Source organism: Etheostoma spectabile, chromosome 1 (assembly GCF_008692095.1).
Source record: "Etheostoma spectabile isolate EspeVRDwgs_2016 chromosome 1, UIUC_Espe_1.0, whole genome shotgun sequence".
NCBI classification, from domain to species: Eukaryota; Metazoa; Chordata; class Actinopteri; order Perciformes; family Percidae; genus Etheostoma; species Etheostoma spectabile.
In genome coordinates, this window is record NC_045733.1 from 19,619,621 (window position 1) to 19,631,002 (window position 11,382).

The window sequence follows — 11,382 nt, forward strand, 5'->3', positions numbered from 1 at the left end:
TCTTATTACAAGGACTTTTTACAGCTCAATGTTTTGGACATTCAGCTGTTTTTTGCAACAGGAAATTAACTTTGGGATGTGTCTAACAGTAAGCCAGGGCACAAATAGCAATCCCTTTCCTCCTGTCTTCTTTTTCTCTGGATGAGACATGGGGAAAGGGTTCTTCATCAGCAAAGCAGTGGCAGTGACCTGCCTGATTGCAGCCATCAGTGCTGTGGCCACCACCATTGGCCTCTCTGTGGTTTACACTAAGGAGAAGACAAAGAAGGACGTGACTCCTCCAAATACTGCCAGTCCCACCAGCCCCACCACGCCTTCCACCCCGAAGGAGCCCTGGCAGCGCTACAGACTTCCAGACTCCCTTGTTCCTGTCTCCTACAATGTCACCCTGTGGCCCAGGCCGGTGCCCAACGCAGACGGCATGTACCTCTTCAAAGGACACTCCACTGTCATGAAAATTACTTAGAATAACAATAAGGATTCATCAAGATTCTCTTGTCCATTTGAAATGCAAATTATCCTATTGTCCTCCTCTGTATGTTATTTAAAATGTTGATATGTTGGACTTTTAATAACAATGAACATTTCTCATTTCATTACCAGCTTGGTAGATTCAATTAGTGTATATGAGAATAAATTGAACGGGTGGATGTGGTTGCAATATCAATAATTTGTTGAATTTAGATTAAGTTCAGTCCAGGATGCAACAGCAAAATAAACCCAACTTTTGTCATTTTTACAACCACAATGTATAGGATTTAAAATATTGTCATGTTGATGACTTCTCTTTGTTGTATCAAAAAAAGAAACTGTAGGACACAATAATGTACACAGCTCCTGTTGCTGACATTTTTTAATCATGTCGCTATTCTTCTTCGTTAATGGATATGTTATGTATAAGCCCTGTTCCAGCGCACTTGTGTAACTAGGGCTTCCCTCCATGTTGCAGGAGCTACACTGCTAATGAACAGCAGTATTCCAGTTATATAAAACAAACACCACCAAATGACAGTAAAGAGTAAGCCTCAACAGAAACCATTTAATGCAACCATTAGACATACTGAATCCTGAAGTGAAGTTTTTAGTGGAAAAGCACCTGCTGTCGACTTGCTGTCAAGTTAAAAACAAGTTTGTAGCCATTTTCAATGAGTTGCTGATATTTACAGTATTCTTGAAATTCCCTCAACAATGAGGGAGAAGCAAAAAAGAAAGAAGGAAGTGAGTGAGTAAAAACAAAAGCACTTCTAGAAGACATTGAACAAGGCTGGTACGTGGAGGGTTCCTTTGACTTTTTTTCATTTCTGCAGTTGTCAGAGTTGTTGCCACGACTCTAATGCAGGATGCCAGGAAAGCCTTCCCCTGCTTCGATGAGCCCGCAATGAAAGCTGTCTTCTAGATTAGATTAGATTAGATTATACTTTATTCATCCCACGACGGGGAAATTCTGTCGTTACAGTAGCAGCATAGCAGCAACAGCAAAAAAAACCAATAACACACAAACAAGTAAGCACGAAAGAAATACAGGCAAGAAATGGACAATGAAAATATGGTAGACTGAGTGAGTAAAATGGCGTCAAACAAAAGGAATTTTAAAGTGCGGTTGCCATGATAAGAGAAACAATATTGCAGTGTAAGTGACGTTAAAAATTAAGTTGAATGTGTAATTAGAGCAAAGAAGCAAGAGTCGGTAGCATAATTTAAATTATATTCTACCTGACTCTCATTCCCCCCCATGGGACGGTGGCTCTGTCCAACGCCATGAACTACAGCAAGGTCTTCTCCCAATGTTTCCTGGTAACCCAGAACTTTAGGTGTTATATGTACCTTACCTTAATTACATTTGACATGTCCAAATTGTCTATATTGTACTATATTCATGCAATGAGCTTGTAATATGTAATTTCTTCATTTTTAATTCATCTGCTGCCGTCTTTCCCCCCACAAAGACGCTGTTAACATCACTTTGGATGGACTCAATTTAATTCAGACACGTTTTGAACCGACAGAGATTATGTCAACCTACTTCTTGGCTTTTGTTGTGTGTGATTTTACATTCACAATGAACATGACGAATCCGCATGCAGACGTTTTGGTAATTTATAACATCTTAGCACAAATGGAAATGGCTGTACAATTTCCACATTCATTACAGATGTAGGTCTTTGAGCACTGAATGAACTGGGATGAACCATGCTGTTACAGGACACGAGCTGTGTAACCCATGTACCCCTGACTGCAGACCCGCAGACACGTTGAGGGGCGGGGTCAAACGTTTAACTCCGCCCAGTCTCCAACCGTCCACTACCCAACTCATTTAATACATGTGGGACTAGAAACCTTACTGGATGTGGCGAAATGCAACGATTTAAACATAATGAACTTAATCTTTGGTTTTACTAATTATGAAATACAATATTGACACATTTCACAAAACATTAAATACTTCAATAATAAATTAAATGATAAAAAAGTAGAATATTTGAATGTATATTTATCATAATCAATTGCAACCTAATACTTTCTTAATGTTATCAAAATCAAACGATCGTGACACTATCATATATATCAGATATTATATAATGTATATAGTATGTGTATATTTATATATATACACTATAAATATATATATATATATATATATATATATATATATATATATATATATATATATAAAATATAACACCAATAATTATGAAAATAAGTTTAATAACATATATACAACCATAATAACAACAACAATAATTAGATTAGATACTTTATTCATCCCACAGCGGGGGAATTTCCTTGTTACAGCAGCAAAAAAGCAAAACAAACAGATGAGTAACACAAAAGAAAATTATTTTAATCCATATATCTCATATAACGGCAGATCGCCTTCACACACCTGTTATCCTCTGGCGGTCTTACACAATAAAACTCGCTTAAGAAGGAGACCACTGGTTGAGTTGTGGGCTCATTCACTGAAGACATATCTACACTGAAGACATATCTACACTAAAGACAGATCTACACTGAAGACAGATCTACACTGAAGACATATCTACACTGAAGACATATCTACACTGAAGACATATCTACACTAAAGACAGATCTACACTGAAGACATATCTACACTGAAGACATATCTACACTGAAGACATATCTACACTAAAGACAGATCTACACTGAAGACAGATCTACACTGAAGACATATCTACACTGAAGACATATCTACACTGAAGACATATCTACACTAAAGACAGATCTACACTGAAGACATATCTACACTGAAGACATATCTACACTGAAGACATATCTACACTGAAGACATATCTACACTAAAGACAGATCTACACTGAAGACAGATCTACACTGAAGACATATCTACACTGAAGACATATCTACACTGAAGACATATCTACACTAAAGACATATCTACACTGAAGACATATCTACACTGAAGACATATCTACACTAAAGACAGATCTACACTGAAGACATATCTACACTGAAGACATATCTACACTAAAGACAGATCTACACTGAAGACATATCTACACTAAAGACAGATCTACACTAAAGACATATCTACACTAAAGACAGATCTACACTAAAGACATATCTACACTGAAGACATATCTACACTAAAGACATATCTACACTGAAGACATATCTACACTAAAGACAGATCTACACTGAAGACATATCTACACTGAAGACATATCTACACTAAAGACAGATCTACACTGAAGACATATCTACACTAAAGACAGATCTACACTAAAGACAGATCTACACTAAAGACAGATCTACACTGAAGACAGATCTACACTGAAGACAGATCTACAGGCTATCATCCACACGCGAGTCATGGGCGCTAGCCCCTGCACTGGTCGCGCTAACCGCGCTATGCCTGGGGGGGCAGAGACAAGATGTGCTGGGTGTTGTGGATCTGAGCTCTCCTTCATCTCCTGGTTGCAGACGATTCAGAGACCGTCCATGCACACAACGACTGGAACATTGTCCTTCAATGGAAATAATTTCCACACTTTCAGATTACTTGAGGCTAGCAGTTAAAGAAGGGAGTTAGCCTTCCAATCCGAACCTCAGCCTGCTCAACTTGTGCAGAAACATTAAAATAGACATAACAAGCTTTTTTTAATTGTTTTTGAAAACTAAACAACTATAAAAGTCACACTTACTTCCATTATTTATTGACTAAAAAGGGCTGTCCGAAGCGTGGGTGCATACTGCTAAATTCACTCTGATATTGCGATGAAATGACAGGGTCAAATGCTGGAGAGTTTAAAGGGGTTAAACGTTGAGGGGCGGGGTTAAACGTTTAACCCCGCCCCTCAACGTGTCTGCGGGTCTGCAGTCAGGGGCTTCTCGTGTAACCTCGACTTTGAAAGGTATGACTAGATCACATGGTGGTATTACTTGAATCATTGTGTATTTGTGCTTCTGATTTAACAGTTTGTGTTAGTTAACTGTATGATTGATTGAAGTAATTTTGATCACAATTTGTTATCAGTTATAAATTCAGTTTTACAAATCAATGCTACTATGACTATTACTATGACTTCAGCTACCAATACAAACCAAAGCTGTCTGCTGCTCTTCCCAGCCTGACGGTTGCAATGTTTCTCACACTGCCCTCTGCTGGACTCCAAGCTCAGCTCACACACACAAACACACACACACACACACACACACACACACACACACACACACACACACACACACACACACACACACACACACACACACAGAGACTAACACAAACAGAGAGAAGCTAACATAAAGACAGTGAATATCCTATTGTATAAGCACAACTAACCAATATTACTTTATGTATTGATTTTGTGTAAACAAAACACTGCTTATATTTTTGCTTCATATTTTTGTAATATATATAATATATATATATTTTTGTACAGCCAGCAGTAAATAAAAAAAGACCTGCATTGACTCTGTAATCTTTTTCAGACCAAATTGCTCTTCCTGACTTCAGTGTTGGAGCCATGGAGAACTGGGGCCTGATCACCTACAGAGAAACAGCCCTCTTATATAATCCTGGTGTGTCATCCAATGGAGACAAGGAGTGGGTGGCAACAGTCATCTCGCATGAGCTCGCTCATGTGGTATTAAGATATTCAGTGGTGCACTGCCAATCAGGTTTTTGACAGTCTGTGTTTGGCTTTGAAACGTGTTTCATGAAACCTGCCAATAAAACGAAGCTCTGCTCTCAGGGGTTCGGGAACTTGGTGACCACGCGGTGGTGGAATGACTTGTGGCTCAACGAGGGGTTTGCCACCTATGTCTCTTATCTTGGAGCCAACCATGCTGAACCAACGTGGAATATGGTGATTTTGGTTCTCTTGAAAAAATACATCCAAGCTGAGAATGTACATGCTGAATATACTGAAGGGACCTCTTTTTAAATTGCTTGAGCAGAGTCCTGACATAGGTGGATAGAGAAATAATGTTAATGTGTTCACTGCACAGTGTGTACGACCATGCCACAATGCAAAATACAAATATTTTGCTGTGCAATTTCCAGAAAGATGTAATGGTTTTGAATGAGCTCATTGGTGTGATGGCTGTAGATGCCTTGGCCTCCTCCCATCACCTCTCCTCCAAAGAGGAGGACATGCTGAAGCCGGAGCACATCAGTGCACTGTTTGACTCCATCACATACAGCTGGGTGTGGTATAATTCTCTCTATAACTCATAAAACTCAACTCATAAAAGTTGTACCACCTCACATAACCTTCTCCACACTGTCTCTCTATTCATTCTTATCTTGGCGGAAATGTATCATATCTCCTCTAAGACATAGAAACACATAGGCTTCTACTTTTAGAGTTAATTTAACTAATTTTATGTTCAAAATTATGTGTAAAACCTATACTAGACGTTAAATAAAAATCCATAAAAAGTAAAGTGTTCAGATATTACTGGCCTGATAGAGAGATACTTTATTCATCCTGAAGGAAATTTATGTGCTTTATTTATGTGCTGTCAATTGGTAATGTTAGAGTTCATGCTCTTAGCAATGCTTTTTTCACTCATGTTAAATGTTTGCTGTATGTTTCCATGGGACAGTTATGATTAAATCACTCATCTACAGATTGTAGCCTACTGATACTGAACTCCTTGGAACCTACCTCCTCAAATTTGTGGACAGATTGTTTTCTGTTCTGAAGACATTTATGTCTCCACAGTGGCTAAATGGATTTTTACTATTCAAACTGTTTTGAACTATCCTTCTCCCTTTGTTCTTTTGCAATTTGAACTGTAAAGATTGCCCTTACCAATCTCTTACATTGAGGACCCTGGGAACATAGGGATGACCCCCATTGTCACTGTTAGCATGCTGATTGTGGTTTGGTTAGACCGCCTGTGGTTGTTTGCAAAATGATCAAAGCGTTTCTTGTTTTTCCCTTTTCTTCAGCTATGGTGGTGGATCAATTTCTTGGAGGACTAATTAATGGAGTTACCCAACGATTCTTCTCTGAGTTTGAGTACAAGCAGGTACAGTTTCTCCAATAATTGTGTTGTTTTCTGTTTGGCTCGGCTGCCACGTCTCTTGAGCAGGCGCTAGAGAGGACCAAGGCCAACATGAACTGGGTGGCCATGAACAAGGATTAGGTTCTTAAATGGTTCCAAAGTGAAGCTTCTCCTGTTTAATGTTCTCCACAGTTTTGAAATGTAGATTGTTTTACTCCAACTGAAACTAAATGTGTACCTCTTCTAAATGTGATGGAGCTTTTTTAAATGTAAAGCTTTGATTAAGGCATTTTTATGGATAAAGACTATTTGATATCATAATCTAGTTTTTGTATGTGGACAATATGTTTTAATACTGAATGTACTGTCAACAATGGGGGAATTTAAAGATTTTGACTACATGTCACTATACAAAAGTGGGACATTCTGTGCTCAGCAGGCTGCATCCCCATATGTTTAGCCAGTCTAATGAAGTAAAAGCCATATGAAGTTGTGACATTTTGTACCTCTGCATTCAAAAAGTACTTTGAATGAGCTGAATGATATTTAGCTCTTCTGAAGGGAGCAACACAAAGAAGACAGGGAACCCTATATGAGACCATTCTGGGGATTTGTACAGGTTGCAAGCACAGTTTGTCTTTCAAGACTAAAAGCAATACAGGGGAAACAAATCCCATGCAAATGGAAAATGCCTGGAAATGCAGTATGTGTCCTCAGAGTTTCAGTTATTAAAATAACCACCCCAGGCATCTCAGCAACAACACAGTGTTGACATAGCAACAGTGTAAAAATTCATTGGACAAAGTGAGCCAGCTATCTTTAATGCCATTATTTGCCATTTTGAATTCTTGGTCATATAACTGCAGAGAAACATATTCCAGCAGGAAGTGACAATCAGAAGTAGGAGTGAAATAAAACCAGTTCATCAGCAGTATTGGCAAAGATTGTGAACTTAGTCCAGAGCCAGTTATTTATCATGAGGTTCCTTTCATGATCTCAAGCCCCGGCCGTGTTTACACAGGATAAAAAGGTGCCAATTAACTGGTCCTAGTTCAGCTGCCACTTCTCTCAGTGGGGGTCTTTCCTCAAGGACTTTAGAGTGGATGTGCTCCCTGTTTAGCACTTCCTGCTGACAGCTGCAGTGTTTGTGTAAGGAAGTGGAGGCCGAGCACCAAGTGTGCATGATTACCTTTGTTTAGTTTGTAAAAAAATAGGCAGAAATAGTAAACCCACAACAAACCTATTTAAATGAATGCTACTTACACAAGGGTTATTTTTGATAAATAATGTTTATTCTGTTCACATTGTAAAGGCTCAATAAATATACAATTCTACATAAAAACACACACAAAAAGAATATAAATATATTTTGTTCAAAATAACAAAAATGATAAGTTCAAAGAATGTTCAAAGTCATTGTTGCAATGAGAATAGTTAAATGGGTCGCTGGCCATATCTCTCAGCGGTGTCCAGAGAAGGCTGCATCGTGAAGCTGCTGCTGTGGGATCCAGTACTGCTCGCTGGCGGAGAAAACTCCACTTGTAAGCTGACAACAGGAAAAAGATTTTGGTTAGGAACTCATTCAACTGTAGCACAAGATCATTGTAAAGCAAATTGTCTTTAGCTTAGAAGCTATGAAATGTGTGGAATTGTATGACCACGATATGAACGTACCTGATATGAGTGCTGCAGAGAGGACAGCTGGGCTGGGCTCATGGAGTTACAGTCTGGTTCTTGTGGGCTGTAGCTGGCTGTTGGCTGACCCAGGAACTGGCTCAGGTTTCGGGGCTGCTCCACAAAACCTGAGGACCTCTGTTCCAGCACCTCCTCGCTGAGGCCCAGCTGAGCCGACAGGTAAGAGATGTAACGGATGGTGAGGCGCAGCGTATCGATCTTGGTCAGGGTCTGTCCGGCTGGCGCCACTGAGGGCGGCAGGTACGTCCTGAGGTGTTGCAGGGCCTTGGTCAGATCCCTCATCCTCAGCTTTTCTCTCTCGCTGGCTGTCTGGCGCTTCTTCCCCGGATACCTGGATCTGGATTTCTTTGTGGTGGAGGTGTTTGGATTGGAGGATCTTGAGCAGGGTAGAGTCTGTGTCTCGTTGGTATGACGAGGCGTTGCAGGGCTTTTAAAGACAATGCTGTCCAATATGTTTTGTTCATTTCCGGCAGTCTGGAGGGAGGTAGGGGAGAAGCAGAAGGAGTCCACAGAAGAGGTGGGAGACAGGCTGCTGCCAGCACTGGAGTAGCCCGGGTCCAAGGCTGGATCGTAGGCAAGAGGATCATAGGATTTGTCCAGCAAGGACTCGCAGTCAAACAGGAAGGAGTTGTCCTGGAGCTGGAGAGGATAGCAGTAGGACACCTCCATAGCTGCTGCTGTTGTAGTTGTAGTCGGCGCTGTGGTTGGAAGCTCTTCCCTGAGCTGTGAGTGGTCAGTGTCTTGCTGGTAAGGCAGGCAGAGGATAGTGAGGAGGACCAGGCAGGCTGCTCCATATATGTGTTGGGAGGTGTGAAGTTGCACCTCCAGCAGCCACCTCTGGTCCTGAGAAGCTCTGGAAGCAGGGCTGACACCTAGGCCAGGGGGTCCCATGGGAAACATGCCAGCTCCAGGACTAGGTGTGACCTGGCTGCTCGCACAAGCATCATAAAGCAGTAGCCAAGTTCACACTACACACTCCTGCAGCCTGGGAACATGACCCTGCCATGACAGGGATTGTCCTCAGGTCAGTCTCTGGACCTGAGCAATCTTTCATCAGGAATTTTGAAAAACGTGTCATGAGCTGTGACTGGAAGCTGCCAGATGACTTGTTACCATAATCCATTATCACTTTTTTTCATGAATGGCAAAGAAGATTAAGCCCTGTACAATTGTCAATGCTATGTCCCATCATCATCATTATCCATGCACATTATAATGTTAATCCTACATCCTGTCCTCTGCACATTCTTTATATCCTGAACTGTTGCACAACCCTTGACATGTGCACGTGCTGCAGTAATCCATACAGCCTTTTTGTTGTTAATGTTAAATAATTATGAGTGTTATTTGTTTCTGTATATATTGTTTGTTCACTTCATGTGAGCGTGACAAATTCCTCGTAAGTGCTAGTTACTTGGTAATAAATCTCATTTTCTGAGTTGTGTATTTTGCTCGGAATTAATTTAGCAGTTCTCTATGTCATTCGTGCTGCGCTTTCTTTCGGCCCTGGTGTCCTCTCTTTACGAGGTCAGGCTGAAGAAGTGTGCCGGCCGGGGCAGCTGTGAAGTGTGAGGAGTTTACACCTCGTCCTGTTTGGACAGCAGTACGCCTTACGGGCATGGGAACCCTGATCCGCACTGGAAGAATGTCCACAACCAATAACTACCAACACAGTTTATATCTGAGAAATTAAGCCTTATTATGCCTCCAACCTCAGACTTACCTGGTTAAATAACATATTATCTCATTTACTAGATTGCTATCATTACAAATAAGCCAGTTTAATTTTTTTAAGTAGTGCTTAATACCAAATAAGATTGGTGGCAGAGAAGATTTACATGAAAACAAATAAGTGAGGGTGAAGACGAGTGATCATAATTCTTTGTGTGGATGAAGACAAGATGCATCATGTTGTCAGTCTTCTGTATATTTGCTTTTCAACTTCATATTACTTTATACTCAGCAGTATAATCAAATCAGTCCTGACTTCAGTGATTTGTTGTTATCAGAATTCAGATGTTCCAAACAAGAATACTAATTTTTCTGTTGTTTTTTTTTGATGCCATGCTGCAATCATTTTTGCATAATCACATAACTTTACTGATGCATAATGATGTGTTTTCCATTCATGCACACAATTCATTTCATTTAGCACAGTATGTTTTATGTTCAACATTTGATCTTCTGTGATATTTCTGTGGATTTGATCATCAGGGGTGTCGACTGTGGATCTGCGTCCCGAGCACTGTTCCCACAAACCGCCGCGTCACATCTGACTCCTGGGAACCAGTCTCACACAGATCTCTGTCTCCTCACTTATGCAAGAAAAACAGACATCTGATTTAGGAGAAATATCCAAAGCAACATTTCTAAATTACATTAAAAGATATTTGGTTAAAGCTTTTTTTTAATTTGAGTTGGAGCTTGACAGCTGACCCGAGGACTAGGTTCCCACAGTGACCTTCAACCCCCTACATCATTACTTTATGGGACATGATCATACGTAACAGCAACTCAGCATTTATATTTCTGTTGTTGTAACTAATCTGTTACATATATACATGTCATTTTTCTCCTACTTGACTAATCTGTTTCTCTGTGACAGTATGGGTCACCTTTTTAATATGAGCATATTAAAATGAGGTTCTTCAAATAGGAAATGGCGTACAGCGACAAATTCTAGCACTTTAGAATTGTTTCGTTTCGTTTCGTTTCGTTTTTATTTCACACGTCATCACTGTACATTCAAACACAATTCCATGAGGCACAACAATCATATACAGGACGCATGAAATGGGAACCCCAAATAAGCTACTAAAAGCTTTTCGGGTTGTTTTTTACAGGTGGGAACCTTCAGTTTCATTTCATTTTCTTCTTTTGGTTTCATTTGTGTATGTTTTTTGTGGAAATTCTATTTGTTTCAAATAATAAACTGATTATTATTTTCCATTCCAAACCTTTGGCAGAGTTTCCCCAGCTGTCAGCTTTCTTCTTTCCCTCCCAGGCTGATGATAGAGAGGCTCTGTCTTCTCTTAATCCACATTAGGCTCTGACGGTGTTTACTCACATGTAATGAGAGAATAATCAGCACAGCAGTGTTAACCCTTTCATCCCAAATCCTGTTAGGCCACAGAGTTTATTAGCTTTTCTGTGATGAAAGACTTAGGTGAGTATATTAGGCTTTGCTGCTTGCGT

The 11,382-nt window shown here is 40.1% G+C and overlaps 2 protein-coding genes across 2 annotated transcripts; one reads left to right on the top strand and one right to left on the bottom strand.

Moving 5' to 3' along the window:
- Window positions 1–148: 148 nt before the first annotated feature.
- LOC116692155 (aminopeptidase N-like) lies at window positions 149–5,716 on the top strand. The gene is made up of 5 exons (XM_032520238.1): window positions 149–448; window positions 1,252–1,267; window positions 4,969–5,123; window positions 5,232–5,345; window positions 5,543–5,716. Exons 1-5 carry the CDS (start codon window positions 149–151, stop codon window positions 5,714–5,716), a joined length of 759 nt encoding a protein of 252 aa, XP_032376129.1.
- Window positions 5,717–8,124: 2,408 nt separating this feature from the next.
- On the bottom strand, window positions 8,125–9,077 carry LOC116692162 (mesoderm posterior protein 1). The gene has a single exon (XM_032520251.1). It carries the CDS (start codon window positions 8,854–8,856, stop codon window positions 8,125–8,127), a length of 732 nt encoding a protein of 243 aa, XP_032376142.1. The 5' UTR covers window positions 8,857–9,077.
- Window positions 9,078–11,382: the final 2,305 nt, after the last annotated feature.

Bases quoted from the DNA above. Each gene is read 5' to 3' on its own strand.
- LOC116692155 (XM_032520238.1), top strand. From the start codon at position 149: ATGGGGAAAGGGTTCTTCATCAGCAAAGCAGTGGCAGTGACCTGCCTG. The intron at 5,124-5,231 runs GTATTAAGATAT...CTCTGCTCTCAG, and splicing joins CGCATGAGCTCGCTCATGTG to GGGTTCGGGAACTTGGTGAC. The intron at 5,346-5,542 runs GTGATTTTGGTT...TGCAATTTCCAG, and splicing joins CTGAACCAACGTGGAATATG to AAAGATGTAATGGTTTTGAA.
- LOC116692162 (XM_032520251.1), bottom strand. From the start codon at position 8,856: ATGGAGGTGTCCTACTGCTATCCTCTCCAGCTCCAGGACAACTCCTTC.